The following is a 19,712-nucleotide window of genomic DNA, read 5'->3' as shown; positions in this document are numbered from 1 at the left end:
GCCCATTGGCATCTGTGTATTGTGATCATATGAAGCAAAACCAAAGCTAACATGTTAGTGTTACAGTCTCACTGAAAACACACAAAAATACATACATTTAAAAAAAAAAAACACACACACACGAGAAATTGTAACTTCATCAGTGTGTTTCGTGTTTTAATAATTTAGCAGACACACTACTGCCGAACAGCTCCAAGTATATTCAGCAGTTGAACAAACCTATAGGCTCTCATACTTTCCAGACCTCATTCCTTGTAAATTACTAATGGAGTGAAGGACCAGAAGAAAATATTTTATCTCATATGCTTAAGCTGTATACATTACAGCTTTGTACATCATTTCAAGGTTTCATGTTAAAAATGGGAACCAATTGCAATAAATTGTACTTTGGAAGACATTAAATAACAGCTGCATTCAACAGCTGGTTTAGACTAAGTGTGAAAAATGCATCCTGGCAGGTTTCAAGAGGTGATTACATTTAGGATGTGAGCCCTGTACCGTATGTTGTGTCCTACTGTTTAATATGGCGCCATCATTATAGGAAGTATGTTGTCTGGGCATTTTTGTTTTTTGCACTGGGGGAGGTTCACATTTGATTTCAAATGATCCTTTAGGGAGATGTGACAACATAGATCTACCTTAGGCTTTTGTAATAAAGGCCTTTAGGCTGGTCCGTGCATTTTTGATTGAGGGAAAAATATGTATTCTCTAACGGGTTGATGAATGGTTAATGAAGGTTGCTGTAAAAGTTGCGCCTTGTCTTTCCAAAAGCTGCAACTTTTACTATTCTCCCATTCTTGTTTCTTTCTTTTTATTCTTTGTACAGATAGATAATATTAGTCATTGTGTGTGAGATGTCCTTAAAGCTGGAATGAAGTAACCAGTTGTATCTCAGAATATTCAGCTTTAAGGCTCTCCAAATTAAAATTGTAAGCCAGGAATGCAAATTTGAGCTTTGGCGATCAAATCTCACTAAGAAACCCCGCTTGAGGACACCAGGAGGGGAGACAACTGTGAGGAAAAACAACGGGAGACTCCATGGCTGTTTCTAGTCTATCTGTCACCAGGTGCCAGCGTCTGAATAAACATTGCCCACAATGACATTGCGTAAATGTGTGTAATGTGAATATTCAGTGTTCTGTAATTTCCCCGTGTTTCATTGAGTGAACACAAGAACAACATAAACATCACAACAAGCATTTGAAGATAGTGATGAATCCCACTGCTTGAGGCAATGACAAGAGGTATAAGAAAGAAAACAAACTGTATTCTGGGTAAATGGTGCCGCCTGGATAATAGACAGAGACAAATGTGAGAGACTACGCAGTTGTGACAGCAAATTTTCTCCAATAGTAGCCTTACGTTCTGTATATGTCACTGTCCGGCTATTGCCTGTGACTTTCCATTAATCCTGAGAAATTGATCTGTTTTGTTCTCTTGTTTAACGGTGACTTTGCAATGCCACTTTTACTGAAACCTATTATGTTCTAATCATCGTCTCCTCTCTCTTTTCCCCATGTCCTTTTTCTTCCCTCTCTTTCTCTCTCGCTGACAGATACCACCCTGTCCAGTGAACGTGGTAAGTACTGCAGCCGCACGCTCCCGTGATTTTGAGCCATCTGTGCATGGACTCCGCCAGCGACAGAGCAGTGGCTGTTTGCGTTAATGTGGAAGGAACCATTCTCAGATTTTAGTCTCAGTGGGGGAGCGACGAGCCATAAACATCATTTGCATCACTGGGAAGCTATTCTCCATCACATTGCATGTCACAGCAAATGTTGAAACGAGGAGAGAAACATCAAGAGAAAGCAATTATGAAAGCAGCATCCTCAGACCCATGTGGCCTATCACACTTTGAATTTTGCATATTTTCCCTGCATGCATTTTGCCTCGACCTACTTAGTCAATTTACCCCCTTTTGACTCCAATAGTGCTCAATAAGGAGCATCTTTTTTACTTTGCGTCCTTCCAGCTATAGTGGAACTCATCTCCATGTAGGTGAAATAGAAGTGGATAGAAGTCCCCGCTGTGCCATTATTAATGTCTTCCTGTAAAATGTCTCTCCTCTTTATCAAATCGGCTGAATGTCTGAGTCTATCTGCAGTACTAGCTTTGTTTATATTTCATATAAATATGTGTGTGTGTGTGTGTGTGTGTGTGTGTGCGCGCGCTTTCTGGCATTATATCCAGTTTTGGGTCACCTGTGTCGGCCACTTGTCTTCTCTAACATTGCTTTCTATGCTCATTAGATGTTCCCGCTGTACATGTGTGAGTACAGCGCTAATACAAGAAGTCATCATGTCGCATTTGCTCTCCAGCGTATCGTTTATAACTTGAAAATGTTGAGCCAAAGCCGTGCAGTGACATCACGCGATATAGATACAACTACTGTGTCTGGTCTTTGAAACATCAAAGTGGCAGGAGGGAAGAGAACTTGCAAAGTTGTGGTTTTGATCAAGCACTTAAGGTTTATTTTTGTGTGCCTGGTTAACCTCTATTTGCTGGTGGAGGAGACGATGATATGAAGCACAGAGAAGATTGTGTGATCAATTTTTCATTGCCAAGCTAGCAACCGTGCGGTGCTTTTTTTTGTTTTGTTTTTCTTCTTCCCCCAATCCAGTTAGGCCTGAACAAAGAGCGGGGAATAAGAAGTCACAATGGGTAAATATTTGTATTCGTTCTGAGCGTAATCCTTGATGCTGACCTCATCTCTGCCTCTCTTAACCGCCCTGCCGCTTTTACATTAAAACAAACGCACAGGTTCTTTCCTCTTCTGCACCAACACTTTTCTTTTCTGTACTGCTGAGTGGACGCATAATGTGAATGATAGTTCACAATGAAACACCCCCAAAAATAATAAGTAAAAGGGAAGTAATGAATGGATTCCAAAGCAGCTGAGAGAGAGGAAGCAGTCTTAAGGCAAGGTCTGTGTGCCCTTGGAACCTTTATGAAGTGCAGTCAGCAGAAAGCCAGCCAGCAGATTGCTTATCACTCAGGAAAGAATACATCATTCAAACCATTCACTTGTGGTTTTCATATAGGTGTAATTTTGGATGAACACAAACACATAACATGCAACTGCGGTGCAAAGTCATACTTGAGCTCCATCCTTGTGCCTACCTGTGCTTAGCAATCTTGCCCTGTGTCGCTAGCAGGGGTGGGGCATGTTTTTAGTCATCTGATAGGCCTCCTCAACATCAAGTGCCTGCTCGCACATCCTCTTCTAACTTAATTGGCTGTACCTGAGGCGGGAGGGCAAGGTGTAATTGTGATAAAAGAAAACGCTGTGCTCGGCTGGTTTTAGTACCTTTATCTATAATCTCCAGATTGATTATGGTTTTTCTGCCAGCCGTGCAAATTGTTCATCCCAATAAACTGCACTAGAAGCCACCTTAACTCTGTCATGTCCAGAGCAAGATACATTTGTATAAGGTTAGAATATATATTAATCTGGAACTTTCAAGTAATTTCTTTTAGAGGTGTGTGTGTGTGTGTGTGTGTGTGTGTGTGTGTGTGTGTGTTTTCAGGTATCAGGATTAAAAATATTACGTGAATCTGTTTTTCTTGGCCAAATACACAAGGCTATATTTCCCTGTTCGCCTTAAGAAATCAATGTTTTTCTTTTCTAAGGGGTTCAAATGAAATTTAAATTGAGAAGACTTGATTGTCTTTTTAAACAGAAAGCAACGTATTATTTTCCCTGTTTTGTTAAAGGATCAAAACAAAATCCAGATATAACTGAATATGTGGACTTTAACTTTGCTGATTAGTGGATTTCTTTTCCCATGGGACAGAGCCAGGCTGCCTTTCAACCCATGTTTTCTGCAAAAAAGTTTCTTGTTAATTTAAAAACTCTATATTTTTATTCTTGGTCTCTGCAGATCATCCAGTTTACAAAATCAGACATTAGACATCAGTGACATTGGCCTAAAGACCCATCCGTAAGCTGCTAACCCGTTGGTAAGGAAAAAAGTGTATTCCACAAACACTTGGAGAGTGGAGACTAAAGATGTCACCTCTTGAACTGATAGCAAAACAGTGCTGCACCAAAAACCTCCTTGTGACTGCTATTGCTTGCTAGCAGATTTCCCTGGTTACCTGTTAGGGCTGGGTATCGTCACTGATTTCTAGAATCGATTCAGTTCCGATTCACAAGATCCCGAATCGATTTGATTCAATTTGAATAAGAATAAGAATAACTTTATTTATCCCGAGGAAAATTCTTTTGTCATGTACATGCTCAAAGCAGCAGGAGAGACAGAGGAACAGATGATTAAGATATATAATATATACAATAAGAATAGTAATATACAGTAGTAGGATAGTGCAAGACATAGTATCAAATAACTCTATAATAAATAAAAAACTTAACTATCAGTGCAGGCGATTCTAGAAAGTGACAGTATTGTGCAATAGAATAAAGGGAGTAGCAGCGTATGATGGGGGGATGAAACAAATATTCAATAAGGGGAATTTTGCCTCTGAAAAATTTTGAATCTGGGAAATTTTGCCTCAAACAGTCAGAGATATTATAATTCAGATCATGCATCAGTACATTTCCATATTTTTATATCTATAAAAAGGAAGTTGACACTTGCTCAAAGGTGTGAGCATCACAGCAGATGCTTTTGTGTCAAAGTAACTGAGGATAAAACAGAAAAACATGAAGGTGATTTTCCTGGCCTGGGATTTTATAGAAATATTCTGCAGTACATCAAAAACGAAAGAAAACCATTAATCAACATATGAACATTACCTGATGCTGCTGAAGTAAAGCAGAGTAAAGTTACAGCGGTTTTATTAGAGACACAGCAACGCGTTTTGCAATTTTGCATAATTTTAAAAAGTTAAAATTCCTTCAGATGCCCATTGAACAGCAGAAATGAGGCTTTCTTTTTGGAAGTAAGTAAAAGGAAAAAACAGCGGCCGACAGCGCTGGTGGACTTGTGCGTAATAAGCAAGCGAATAATGTGGAAAACAGATTTTTAGATGGGAAACTGTTCCTGAAGTACACTGAGAGAGAGAGAGAGAGAGAGAGCTGTGCATGCAGGGTGATTTTATTGTGGTGGAAACAAAACAGCAAAAGTCAGAGGAAATTCATGACGATGTTTATGAGAAGCTTAGTTTGGATCTTCTTTTGCTGCTGGTTCAGTCAATATTGTTTGGAAAGAGATCAAACCTGCAGCTTTAGAATCAGCGCAAAAAGGGCGTAAACACAAAGCGCGGACCCGCCCAAACATCCGAATCAGCGAGCTGTCAGCTTTCAGCCCCGACCGTGTCCGTGCCGTCGGGTGAGAAAGGCACATCTCACTGATTTTGATCCGTCGGCGGGTCCGCGACGGTTTACGTCTTTGTGCAGAATCCGTATACCTGCTCTCATTTAGTGTTTTAGCTGTTTGGTGGTTGAAATTTTGTGAGGTTTAACCTGAGATTCTGCGGTGTCGGGCAAAAAAAATTTATGTTAAAAAATCGATTCAGGATTTTAATGAATCGATATCACGTTATCCAAGCCAGAATCGAGTTTAATCGATAAATCGATAATCGAAACCCACCCCTATTACCTGTAGCTTTCATGGAAGACACCGTCTTGTCTGCAAACACTTGTTAATTAAATAATTAAGTAAAATTTGACAGCAGCCATCTTTAAAGTTGAAGTCGTGCATTGCTGCTTAAACCAACACATTTCTGACTTACCTACTTTCAAGGTGAACAGTCTCCATTTCTGGTTTGCATCGCACTCTTCATAGTTTCACTACCACTTAGAGACTAGTTGGTAAGTCTTTGCATCATCAATCCAGACTAGGGGCGATAAGGGAAACCTGTGGGTGACTAAAACAAACACAAGAGGCTTTCGCTATAGCACTTTATACCTCATTGTGGTCAATTTCACATTTTGGGGAGTGTAGCCGTTTTTCCCTAGCAGCCGGTGATACCAGGGAGTCCTTGATCAGTCTCTAGGCCGACATGAATGGTGCTTTAGCAACTGATTTCAAAATGACTGCCAGTGTCCACCAGCAACCACTCAAAACCAGTCAGCGGATACTTATTTTTCCCCTAGTGACTGGTGGTTGCCAGCCTGCCGCTAAGCTTGCGTGACTGGAGCCTCAGCAGATTTCAAAGAATAATTTCTAATTTGCTTCAAGCCAAACGTTTTCTGATTGTCTGTCTCTAACAAGTCTGCCTTTTTAAAACCTGCCCTTATTTGGAAGTATGAAATGTGTATATCTTGCTTCTTTAGCATGCTTACTGTTCTTAAATTGTCTTCTAAAATACAGGTGAGATAAACTGGTATGTTACCTTTATTACCGTTTGTTTTAAAGCAGGTGAACAGTCTTTAAACCTTTCACGTTTGATGTGATCGAACCAAAAAGCAGAGAAAACCAAAGTGAAAAACATGGGTGGAAGAGCAGTTTATCACAGAGATCACTATCATCTTTTCAGCTAACCCTTGGGAAACAAGCAAGCCTAATTAATTCCCAAAGTTAAACAACAGTTTCTTCCTTTTTTTTAAAATGGAAAGTCACTACATATGTATCTGATGTGCCTATTGAAGTCCTTTGTGTATAGTTTCCGTCTCTCCTTCATCCTTTTTCACTGGTTTTGAGTGGTGGTTGGGGCTGAAAGAGCACCTAATGGGCTGCGAAATGTCTCCAAAGCTAGAGCAACAACAGGAGCTAATGTCTCAAAGCTCTTCTGAAACATCACAAACAGTGAAGAACCCTGACAGTGCAGAGAAGAAAGGGGGGCATCCCTGGTTTCCTCTAATGTGTCAGAGAGGCCATTTTTGCCACTCTAATTGTAGTGAAGCTTTCTAGTGGCTTTGGCAAAATGGCGTAATTACCTACTGGAAAGGATTGGACTCCACTGTTGGCTGCACATTGTAGTGTCTCTTTTTGCCATGAAATGCAAGATCCCAGTTGTAGCTGCTCTGACATTTGCTAGTTCAATCTTGCAACCGTGTTTAGTAGGCGAAATTCAAGAGTCTGTTACCGACTGGCCGCTGTGAAATCCTACAGTGTGCTATTTAACCGAGACAGGATGGTTTACCTGCATGTAACCTGAGAGCCACTGCTTTGTAACCTAAGGGATGCAGATTCACAACTTCCCTTATTTGCGTTAATTGGAACATGTGTTTATTTAAATGGAAGCATATTTAATGACATGCCGAGCTTGTACGGGTTTTATTGTATAAAAGACGTGATGTTAGAAAAGACCTTGATGCGTTATCCTAAGTAATAAATGCCTGTATCGAGGAGAAGCTTGGTTGAATGCAATTCTTGATCATTCACAAGTATTTTCTCTTAAATGTGGTGAAGCGTGCAGCCCCTTCTGCTGCTCTTCCCCCCTCAGTACCAATTAAAGCTGTTTTTCTGCAGCAGATCTTGAGCTGATGAAGACAGCCACTAAGAGCTCTTGAAGTAAAGTCACACAGGGCCTGTATGGCAGATGGTTTGTGCAAAGAGAGAAAGCAGCAGAGAAGGAAACAAACAAGCATAAAAATGGCAGCCTGTCTCCATCGAGAATTTCCTATTTTCTACCCAATTTAAGACATAGCATTTCCAAATTTTCAAACTTTTCCTCAAAACTGCTGTCAGACCTGCAGGAGTCCAGGGAAAACATAAGATCCCGTTCTATGGAGAATTGTTGCACGCCATCTTCTAAAAACTATCGAGACAACTCAAGTATTTCTCAGTTGAAAAAAAAAAGAAGGAAAGAAAAGAAAAGAAAAGAAAAAAGCAAGATAAAAAGAAAGTGCTGGGAGCTGCTTGATCTTGTGGCTTTGACCAGCTCTCCCAGCTGAATGGAAACTAGCTTTGCTCTGGCCTTTTGCTACAAAGGCGGAGACGGCAGAGACTCAAGGCACAGAGGACAGTGCCTAATGGCTACAAGTCCGCCTTTCCCCACTGGATTACATGTTTCAAAAAGATAAGGCTTGATCAGTATTTTTATGGAGAAAAAGCCTCTTTTTGTGATGCAGATGAGAGAAGACAGGAAACTTGCTGGAACCAATGGGTCTAAGGCTATGTGCTGAGGTTTAGAGCACACAAAGCAGGAAAAATAGATCACACACACAATACTTTTCTCCAGGGTCAGACCACTTTACTGTGCAGTCTGTCTTTTTTTATAGCCACATGTGTTTGTGTTGTAAGAGCACATGATAAAATAGCCAGTGAACGTTGTCGCGCTTTTGCCATAGAATCATAGAACCTGCTCGCATCTGCGCCTCTGTTAATGTCTGCCGTCGCGTATACTTGACCAATTAGTTCACACTTCATTTTAACATCCAGTCTGAGACTAATGAAGCCACATTTCCTGGGGTTAATTATACCAACATTATGTGATATTATGGGGAACAGGAAATGGCAAAGCACGCTTTAATATCTCCCCCTTTCATCATCACCTCCCACTGTGGGAGACTTTCCCCTCTCCGTCTCTCCCTCCACCCCTTTATCTGTCTCTTACCTCTTCTCTGCTTGGTACTTTTGAGGCACATCCCGCTTTTCTCTCGCTGAATAGCACAGTAGCATTAAGAGCCTGTGAGACAAGACTGGTCCGGGCAAATCCCTACGCAAATTAGAGTGGAGAAACCATTATTAAAGCCAATTGCCGATGCCTGCTACTAGCAGTTAGGTTACGCTGTTTCTTGAAATAAAAGGCGAGCAGTTTTTATTCCCTCCTCGCCCCACCTTTTTTTGTTTCCCCCTCCCTGGCAGAGTTGCACGGTGGAACTGTGTCATTCAAGTTCTGGCTTGGAATTATAATGTGTTACGGAGCTGACATTCGGATGAAGCCTGGACCTCAAAGAGGCACGCTCGTGATTGGCACCCGGGCTTGCGCAAAGAGCATTAGGTTTTTCGTTTCGGAAAAAATAAAAGTCCTAATATTTTGCTACGCATTTTACCTCAGACACTCAGGTTCGGAGACACACACAAAATACTCGAGTTTGCTTTCATGTGACGTATACTGAGGTGATTGCTGTGGCTGGCTTTTAACTCTTGCATTTGGTACTTTTCTCTGTCAAACGGGTATTTCAGCGAGAACGATTTGCCTGTCAATCACAACTGTATCTCAGTATTCCTTACTTTCCTGCTCTGAGGATGCATTGAATCTGCACACGCGGGTGTTGCAAATGAGTGCGCATGCCGCGTTCATGCTTGTGGGTTTCTGTGAGCGTGCACGTGTCTGGGTTAGATAGGGTGTGCATGTGTGTATACATGCCAGGAATTTTATAAGTACTAATCTGTCACTTCTATAAGATTTCTGCTGGAGCTGACTTCATGCAGAGAATGTCAACATGCCAGCTGACAGAACCTGCTGAGTTCCTGTTTCCTTGACGTTTATTGTAGCTGCACTTCCCTCTATGTTACCAAATTACTTTAATCGACCTTAACTTGACACGTTAATATCATTTCAATTCTTTTTTGCTCTCTTCCGCACTGCTTTACTGGATTTTTTTAACCCCCATTTAGTGGCAAATTTGGTATGTAGAGCACATCCAGTCTCACTGGGCCCTTTTCCATTAACGACATAACATTGTAATTATTGCTCATCTGCACTTGAAAGTAGACGCCATTTAAAGCGATAGAATTCATCAGTAATGTTGCTACAGTTAAGCACATTACACTTTTGTTAACGTGAATAAATGCTTTTAGTGTACTAATCTTACTAAATGTTTAATCTATCCATTTTGTTACAATAGAACGGCCACCACAGAGAAGATGTTCCTCTTTTAATCTTGAGGGTGTAGACACTGAAATAGCTCCAGGACTACAATGTACTGGAATGCAAAGTATTACCACTTCTCTTCTTTTTTTAAAAACAGAGACAGAGCAAGAACTGTGAAACACTCTGTAAAGTATTCTCCCTGGAAAAGAAAAATGAAACTGGTGTTTTCTCTGAAGTATGAAGAGGCGTCTGTTTTTTCTCACCTATGACAAATTCAAATTTCCTTTGCTCCCTTGTCACATAACTGTCAAGATCACTGTGCTCTTACAGTTTTCTCCCTGATCATCCAAAAGAGCACATTTACTATCCAGCTGTGAGCCAGGCACTCGAGTAGTAAATGGCCATTGACATTTTAAGCATAGATGAATTAGGCCCAAACATCAGCTTCTATTGTTTCTGCTTCTCATAGATCCCCATTGGCCATTCTTTTAAAACCATCCCTGGATGGAGCAGTCTGTTCAGGAGGAGGCAGGGAGCTGTGTGACACAAAATGCATTTTTTTGTGATGAGCACTTGTGTAATGTTGTTGTATTTAAGTCACCATCTTGCTATTTAGCCCCAGTCTGTGTGTGTCTGGTGGAACTCTGTGGATGCAAGTGCAACTTTTATGATGTTCACACTGATGCAATTGCATCAGATGCCTTGACAGCTGCGAGATGGGTTATCATGCAATTGAATTTTAATTATTTTCAATTATGATTTTGGCTCCCCACAATTAAATGAGCATGATTGAGTGATATTTAAAATGGGTGTTCTGCCATTAGATTGCAAAGGAAAAGCAGGGTGCTTGCATGTGTCAATCACAACCGTTCCCTACAGTGACCAGCTTGAAATTTCCTGGGCTAGTCTAGACGGGTAACATTATGTTAAACAAAACTGAAATGTCTGGAAGAGCAGAAGGTTAGGGGTTGTGCCGTTATCATCGGTGTTTGGCTACAACTGTAGCTGCCTCCACCAGTCTGTGAATGTGAGAGTGAATGAATAGTGGCATTGTAAAGCGCTTTGGGTACCTTGAAAAGCGCTATATAAATCCAATCCATTGTTATTATTTGGAAATCCTTCAAGTTTAGGCCGAATGATGTTAACTAAAAAGCTATAAAGCTAACGTACTCTAACATATGAAAATACACCACAAGCTGCAGCATAATTAATGCATGAAGGCCAAGAAAAACACTGCAACGATTGCTAAAGCAAATCATCCAAAATCAACTCAGAAGTACATAACAGTGAGCTCTGTGTATCCATCTAGTGCATAAAGCTGGTCTTAAACCAGAGCAGTCGCCTTCCATTTGGACAAAGATAAGTGTCCACCAAGCATCGTGACTACTGATGGTTTTTGGGAAATGGTAATGGACAAATAACATGTTGGGCACTTTACTTGCGGGTACTGTGAATGCAGTGAAAGACGTATTAAACCTGATTCTTTGATCCCCATGATAGAACAGAGAAAACCCGACTCAGAAGTGGTCAAAACATTTAGAATTCTTTATTCAATCATCTTCCGGAAGAGAGAGCCCTGCACAGACCAAAGGCAGATGCAGAATCTCTAACATTAGAAGCTAAAAATGTGTCTCATATAAGTGTTATTTTGGTACTTTACACGTCACACACAGCCTCGATACAAACAACTCCTTATATGTTACTAGTTCCTCTTTTTTCTGTCTGGTTTCCTGTTTTTATTTATATGCTTGTACAGCTCTACACTAACTTCCTGTTTTTCAGTCTGGCTGAGCACTTAATTTGTGAGTCAAAAGTGGCCTTGCTTTACACGCCTTTATTATTAAAATACACAAAACAATATATATTTAGAAAATGAGCACTAAGAATATATGTTTATTCCATAACAGACGTTACATTTGCCTCTAAGTGATGTGCTTAGATCAGGTGAATATACACACACACATAATTATTTGTACGTGAAGATGATTTGATTAACAGGAATGTACAGTAACAGTCTAAAAGTGAATCATATGTCCCGTGGATTTAATTCCTTTTAAGTTTTGGTATCATTTTTCTTTCATCATTAATATTTTTCATGCTTCTATTATGAGATGCACCCATTAAGGTGACTAGTGGGACCAATTTTGTTTTGATGCAAACATTTGTACAATAGCAGGAATGTAGTAGCGTATGGATGTTAAAGCAGTGTTATGTTTATGTGACAGTGCAACAAAAACACTTTTGTCACTAAAACCAGAGAACAGTGATAACACATCATTCTGATCTCAATATTGATCAGAATCCTTGTACAGCCCTTTCATGCAGTTCTGCAAAATATGGTGATGCCACCCTTAGATTGACTTCTAACATCACACCTGATCTGAACTCTAGTGCCAGCATTAGGTCAAAACGTGTAAGTCGGGTAAAACTTTCCACATACATTGGCTTATGATCCAATACATCCAAAAATAATATTACCATCATTTTATGTTTATGTTTTATGCTAACACTGTTGCCTGTGATGATGAAACATCAGTACTAGTGTTTGTGAAATAGGTATAACTCTGGGTTGTGATATGTAAAAAGGCACCACATATTTCCCAGGAAAAGAAGAAAATTATTTGCCAACCGCAGCCACCATAGAGTGTGCGATATAAAAGAGAGATGTTACAAGCTGTGGATTATTTTTAAAAGCCTTGGTGTAAGTATTTCATTCAGTGCCATCAGGGTTTATTGAAATGTCAAGAGTGGCGGATCTGATGCCAAAAATACTGCACTACCATAGACTCGTAATTCACAAGTTAGCCACATCCTTAAATTATTAAACTAGCAAGTGAAATGAAACCATAAACCCCATTAGGAGGTACTGGAGTCAAGAGGCAACATACATAAAGTTGTAATGTGCTCGATTTTATTTTTTCTACTTTTACCTTGCACACTAAATTGCACTAATCACTAACAGAGCCATGTGGTGGTTTCTTCTGTGTAAATGTTGTCTCTGTTTGCAATTCAATACTGCAACTCTACACTGGGTAGTTATTGTCAATAAAGGACTCGAGGTAAAGGGACAAGGTGGGAATTGGAAAACTAGAAATTGCCCTGAATCGAAGAGAATTTCTTTAGAAATAAACAAACAAAAACACAAACTCCAAAAGAGAATTGGTGTGAGCTGAGAAAGACACTAAACAAGTAGGCCAGCTTTTATAGATGAAAGGCCCGGGTGAGATGCATTAGCTGATGGCTCTCCCGGGTCGGCTAATTCTCCTCACACACACACACACACACACACACACACACACACACACACACACACACACACACACACACACCATCTGAGCAGCGAGGTTCCACTTTAACACCTACAAACTACAAACTGGTCTGATTCACCAGCTTCAAACTCGAGACCGACTTAGTGTAGAATTACATGTGAATCGTCCATGAGGTTATAGTTATTGTTATATTAAACTTCCTTTAACATCCCCAATTCAATAAAAATGAATGAGATGCTACACATGAAACGAGGATGTCGTCCATAACTTGTGGTTATGTTAAAATTAAGAAAGTTGGACTTTTTTCTTCTTGACTACCCAAAATGAACCTGTTTTGACATTTCCTTGTCGTCACCATTTTCCACGCCTTATCATACCAGTGCCCGAATGCATTTGGAATTGATTGAACTGTTTCGCCCTCTTGATATTTTTCATGTTAGAGCCAGAGGAAAGATAGCTTATTGCTGGATCAACCTTTCCAAACAGCACCTGTACAAACTGTTTTTTCTTTTCTTCATCCCACTCTTTTCCAGCTCCATCCATCTCAAAAGCACCCTCTGTAGATTAGCTCTGCACAGCACCGGTGGAAGAATGAAGCCAGCTAGAATCAAACATTAATCAGCTGCTGTTTTATAAGACAGAGGGAGCCTGCTCCCCCCCCTCCTTCTTGCCCTTAGCCTGCCCTACCACCAAATGTTAATGTGACTGCCATTACTCATTTATGAGCTGCTCCCTGCTCACTGCCCAGGGCTTGGTGTCCAGGTCCAGGCTTGCTTGCGGGTGCACACTGCAGGTGGACAGCTGTGCCAGGGCATTCAGAAGCAGCAAGGCCAGGTCTGTTTTTAAAAAGAACTGGCCTGGAAGGTGGAGCTTTTTTTGGTTTGTGTTCAGCTGTCTGAAATAGGGTTGGAGAGGTAGTAGGCTTCAAATGTGATGTTGTACTTACAGAAAATAATAGGAGGAGTGACAACACAACATTTAGAAAAACAAAGCAGTCATCAGAACTAATAGGAGCATTTACTCACGTAAGATCAAATCAAAACTGTCCAATTTTTATTCAGTAAATGGGCGATATAATGTGATGTATTCACATTTTGCCTGTTGAAGCTGGACATAAATCTTGCAAAATTGCCTTCGTGGTGAGACTAAGTACCTCACTATGCGCAGACAGGCAGTGTTGAACAGTTAGAGCTGAGTGCTGGTTCTTCGTATCCAGGACACAGAGCGCAGCAGGAGTCATCCTTATTCTTAGTATAGCGACATCAATGAAGGAGAGAACCTCTGCAAAGTGAGACACGCAGACAATCGTTCCTGACGGTGTGCAACGGGGTTGCTTTCAGTGTCATGTTGTGAGGCAGAAAGTAATGAAGGAGGGAAGTATGGGCTGTACACGTGTCGAGACCTGTTACAGTACACAGTATGTGTGCAAGGAGAGATAGAAAATAAAGTTAAAGCACTTCTAACACAGTGTGTCACAAGCAAGCAGTGCTTTTCTCGAAGCTGACAGTGACAGTTTGGTACAGTATCTTGCACAAGAGGGCAAGGACTGACGCACCGCAGTGTTGTTACCAAGACTGGGTAGGCTTTCTGTGTTCCTGTGGCGTGCATGTCAGAGCAGGTCGAGTCCAGCGCATTTGTGTTCTATAATATTTTGGTCATTTCATTTTGTGAGGGCATCCATCATGTTCATCTTTACCTGTGCCAAAGAGGTTATGTTTTTAGTAGCATTTCTGTGCCTGTCATTCTGTCTTTAAACCCAGTAGGTTGAAAAGTCTTGAATGAATTCTGATAAAACTTACGATACAAGTGCAGAGTGGAGTCATTTTAACAATCCATAAAAATCTGCCTTACAGATCTTCAAGGTCAACTTAATGAATTACACAGGTCTGCAAAAAACAAAAAAATTTTCAGCCGCATGGGATGTTTTTGGTAAATTTGAGGGTTTTTAGGGTGCTGTATCCAAAAGGATCTTCTTTTCCCTCCATCATGTACAGTTTTTTTGCAAAACATGAGGAGTTTACATTTTTAAAAAGTTACAATAAATTACAATTAAGGATGCATAATATTTCAGAGATCCCTTACCTTTCGCTATTAACAAAATAAACCTGTTGGGACATGATCATCTCAATTCGTCGCATTTTCTGTTTGTATTTCTCTTGAGTCTTGCTCTTAGAAATATTAAATGAATGTAACAAATCATTTCGGATTTTGGATGTGGTTTTTGACTCAAGTATAGGATACCAGACTAAAAGGGAAATTGTACGCTTAATTACACTACAAACATGAGTTTTGCAAGAAAACCTGACGAGATGGAATTTTGAAAATCCCGGTTTCAGTGAGTAAAAATCTATAAGAAATAGACAAAAAAATAGACAATGGTTGCAGACCTGTGTTATTGGTTGAAAATTGACAAAAAGTCTTATAACTATTATAACTACTAAAAACTATGATTCTTACAAGTTGTGGTGTGTATTGTCAGCATGTAGAAAGTACCGTTAAAATGTCACATTTGACCTCTGACCTCTCCTTCAAGGTCAACAGATTGATCTGAAGGTGAAAGTGATAATAATGCTATACAGAGCTATTGTTTGCAATGACAACATATAGACATACAATAAATGATATATGGGGATTCTAAATAACATGTTACTTTGAATCTCTGACCTTCTGTTCAAGGTAAAATGAGGTCAAATATTCATAAAATGTATTTTATCTTTAAAACGATGCTTAGAATTCCACTGCTTTTTGCATTGGCAACATTTAGGAAATGATACTGATATGTGTGGATTCTAAATATCACATTATAGATGTCCTGTTTGTCCTCTGACCTCACTTTTACATTTGATATTGTGTTACATCTTTAAAGAAAGTGTTGCCAAGAGAGAGAAAATGAGTTGCCTAGTTAGTTGGAAATATACTGTAGTATGATATTATATAATAAGCTGAAGTTATTTATTTCCAGTTTACAAATCAATACCTGCCATTTCCTACTCCTACATGAAAAATATATACAAACTATAATACTATGCCCTTTAAAGTAAATACTGAGTGAGATGCTCTCAGCGGAGGTTTGTACTCTCTGATGGCTTCTTTTTATCGTATGCTTTACAACCAGTCAGTAAAAGAATTATTCTAATTGCACTATTATTGTCAACTTGAAAGGATAACGATAAATTCTTTTGTGTAAAATTAGTAAGTAGTTTCAATCCTTTTGTAGCTCTGCCAAAACAGCAAGTATCTGTTGCATATGTACTGTAGAATGAATGATGCTGAATATCATCAAATGACAGCGATTAATTTGCGAGTATTGCAAAATAACCAGAGGAACATGTGTGTCTGCTATGATTTGATGTTGTTAGTTTTCTATTACTTGTGAGTCTCTGTGAGCTTTTGTGCATCAGCGACACCAAAGACGTTGCCTGGTGTGAAGTGGCTAATGATTCAAGAACGCTCCAGATCATCACACAGTTGTGGTTTGCAGGTTGCTTTACTCGTTGCCTCGCCCTTTCCTGCCGCAGCACTAATATATCAATAGAACTCAGTTGGTTACTGTCCAGAAGTCCTTCTCTGTGTCCGTGCATGTTTAATGCCTTCACTAGAATTACTACTCTCGCCCACGTGTTAGCTTTTTAGTGTTAAAGTTCCTCTGTACTCAGCGATATACAAATAGTTTCTCTCTTGAACATAACAGGGAGCTTTGAACAGTATTTTTTTTCCTCCAATGCTGAATATTTTAAAAATAATCAACCTCCAATGGTGTAGCTCGGTCTATAAACATCACCGTTGCACATGAGGAAAAAGCTCATAGAGTTTCATATTTATTTTAAGAAAACTTGCCCAGGGAAGGCGTCTTCTCCTTCATCCCACTCTTGCCTGTGGAACTTTGTGCGTCTGTGGCCTTGGGGGGGTTTTCTCAGCATGCGGCACAAACAGGAAGCATGCAGCCTGTGGCTAAAAGGTAGATGCTTCTAGTAGAGTGTTACAACGCACACATACACACATATACTTCTCTCCTATGGGAGTGCTAATCCCCAAGAGATGAAAGAAGGTTCCCACTGCTCTCTGATCCCTGTGTCCTGCTGTAGCGGTTCATTTGGTGCCTGGCGGAGAGAGACAGGTCCGGTTGATGCTCCCACACACGGTGTCCTTGGCCAAAGAGCAGACAGACTTAGGCCAAGCCCCATGCTGATCCAGAGAGTTCCCCTATTAGAAATCAATGTTCTTTTGACACCCCTTTCATTTAGGTTCTCTGTGTGGTGTGTCTGTATCACCATGGAGAAAGGAAGGGGGAAAAAAGGAAGCAGAGAGAGACACAGGGAGAGAAAGATAGGGAATGTGTATGCATACTGAAGACCTCTTCACACCTTAATGAATGATGTTTTTTCCTCATGGGAAGCCAACTGTTAATGCTAGATTATCTCCTCTCCTCTTCATTATAAGAAAGAGAGTCTTCTGCTGAACCTTAAAGCTTTGGAGTGGTGCAAAAGTTCACTTAGAGTCCATTGACCATGTCTACTTTCATTGTGTTTACACCTGAGCAGGAATTCCTATGTGGGTACGTGCATAGGAAGTATAGCCTCTGCGCTATAGGCACAATAAATTGTTAAATAAAAGCACTTCACTGTCCTTAAATAGGAAGGAAGAAGGGAGATATTTCCTAGCATAAAGCTGCTTTACCTTCTGTGAGGATAAATTTAGCGACAGCCCCCGTCATCTCTGACTATACATAGAACCGCTGCCTCTTCTACTGATTGATTAGGGTCTTTGTGGTCTTTCTGCTCAATGTCATGAATTTTAAAGAACAGATAATAAACTATAAGGGCCCTTATTCAGCACAACACCACTTAATAGGAAAATTGGCAACCTGTGTCCTCTCCATTTAATCACAAATACAGTCCAGATGACTATCTTTAGTTCTGATTATATCCGTAATCCTCTGCTTCAGTGCCAGTCTAAATGGGAAATAAAAGAATCAGCGGTGAGGCATTGCTCAGTTTTTCTTCACAAAGGTCTGTTCTTCTGCACCTGAATGTCTTCTAAGGCCCGACATTTAGCCAGACCTGCATAAAATCTCATTGTTCTCTATTGTGTGTTTGAGCACTTTGAGAGGGAAGAACAAAGGAGTCGTGCCATTTTGCGAAACTGTAAATGCATGTGAAAAAATTAACCTTGGCTTCTCACAATGTTTGTCTCCAGCTTCGCTTTAGTGTTTAACACTAAACATGGCGTGTTTAAATGTGAAGGTAATACTACGGATGCTGTCAGCAATAACAAAAAAAAATATGTTTAGCAGCCTCTGGCTTGGTCAACACATTTCCAGACACTGAACCTTGTGATATGTGAACTTTTTGTAACTGCATGTTGCTCTAAAGTCAACATCTAGGGCGACATCTTTATGGACGAATATTGAATTCAGTCTTTTCATCCTTCAAAAAAATGTCAAAGAAAAAAATAGACTGATTTGATAGAAGACGTATACAGTGGCAGAGCTCCAGGTTCAGTTCCTGTATACATGATCTTGTCTAATTAATATATGTTTACCACAGCTTTTAATTTTCTTATCTCACTCAACAAAAGGAAAAGCAAATTTCCACACTAGCATTACTGTAATGCAAGCAGTGCAATGTTAACTGAGTGGGAGACAGGTAGGAACTTTGCAAAAGTCGAGAGATAACAATACACGACCTCACTGTATAATATTAATGATCACCATAGCTAATAATGTGACAACACTACTTTGATGTTAAAAACCATTTCCTTTAGTAGTCTGATAAAACTGCTGCTCGCAGAGTAATGAGATAATCCGAAAGCTCGCAGCCTAGTTTCTAATGTTTCATCCTGTTTTGCTCCACTCTTTCATCCCCTCTTTCACCCCCTCTTTCACCTTTGCAGAGCACACCATGCCGTACTTTAACCTCCTGCTAAAACAGGTGGCACTTGTTCTCTCTGCAAAAAGGACACCTTTGTGAGCTCATAAATAACAATGGTGAGCGTTAGGGCCTTGTAGAACACATGGGGGCGGTCACCTCCACACAAGTAGGGCAGCGCTGTCCGTAGAGGATTGGGGTGCATCCTCTCTCGGTCTATCCAAAAGTGGCTACCATCAGCAGGTTTAGAGTATGAGGCGCCTGGTTAATATTTAGGACGAAGCACGCTGAACATTAGTTTTCCCCCAGGCTCTGCTTTCCTCTCTTTCTCTGTGGTGCCAGCTTTTGCGACAGGTGTCTTTTCTGGCCGGGATGTGATAAATGAAAAGCTGTTTGTCTGGAGCAGAAAATTAAATGCACCCTGTAGGGCAACAAAGAAAGAAGAAGAAAAAAAACACACCGCTTCCAGGCGTCTTGAACTGGATTAATCAGATTGTAAAAAGGTGCTCTCTTGAGACCTTCATGAAAAGAACTCTTCCATTAGTCACTCATTAACAACATAATTAAGTACTACAATATTAACTTCCGAGATGAATTTTCCCTTTTGCTTCAGAGTACTGTGATAAGTCATTTTTTATGGCATTGATTAAACCCTCAAAACTCCACTATGTTCATCAGAATGAAATATATATATATTTTTTTCTTTTAAAAAAAAATATAACTGCAACTACAAGATTTAAAACGGTTACTTTTCACTGGAAGGGATTTTATTTTTTCCAACAAGTCGCTTTTCCAAAAAAGTCATGTTGAGGATTTGTTACAGTTTTTGTGGTGTTCCACTGTGACGCTTCATTTTGATGACTTTTTGTGTTGACGCGATACGTAGCTTTGCATTTATATCAACACGTAA

At 40.1% G+C, this 19,712-nt stretch overlaps 1 protein-coding gene across 5 annotated transcripts in view; it reads left to right on the top strand.

The window, feature by feature from the left end:
- Positions 1-19,712, top strand: part of cdh4 (cadherin 4, type 1, R-cadherin (retinal)) — a 231,785-nt gene that overhangs the window by 95,900 nt on the left and 116,173 nt on the right. For 4 of the 5 annotated variants that reach the window (XM_082533940.1, XM_082533938.1, XM_082533937.1 and 1 more), the window contains one exon: positions 1,556-1,579. The exons of the other annotated variant lie outside the window; for it this stretch is intronic. In XM_082533940.1, the coding sequence (XP_082390066.1) occupies positions 1,556-1,579 (24 nt within the window). The remainder of the gene's footprint in view (positions 1-1,555; positions 1,580-19,712) is intronic. 5 annotated transcript variants of the gene reach the window in all.

This window comes from Aulonocara stuartgranti (genome assembly GCF_965226115.1).
Source record: "Aulonocara stuartgranti genome assembly, chromosome: 5".
NCBI lineage: Eukaryota > Metazoa > Chordata > Actinopteri > Cichliformes > Cichlidae > Aulonocara > Aulonocara stuartgranti.
Note: the sequence above shows the minus strand (reverse complement) of the source record. Positions and strands in the feature narration are given on the sequence as shown.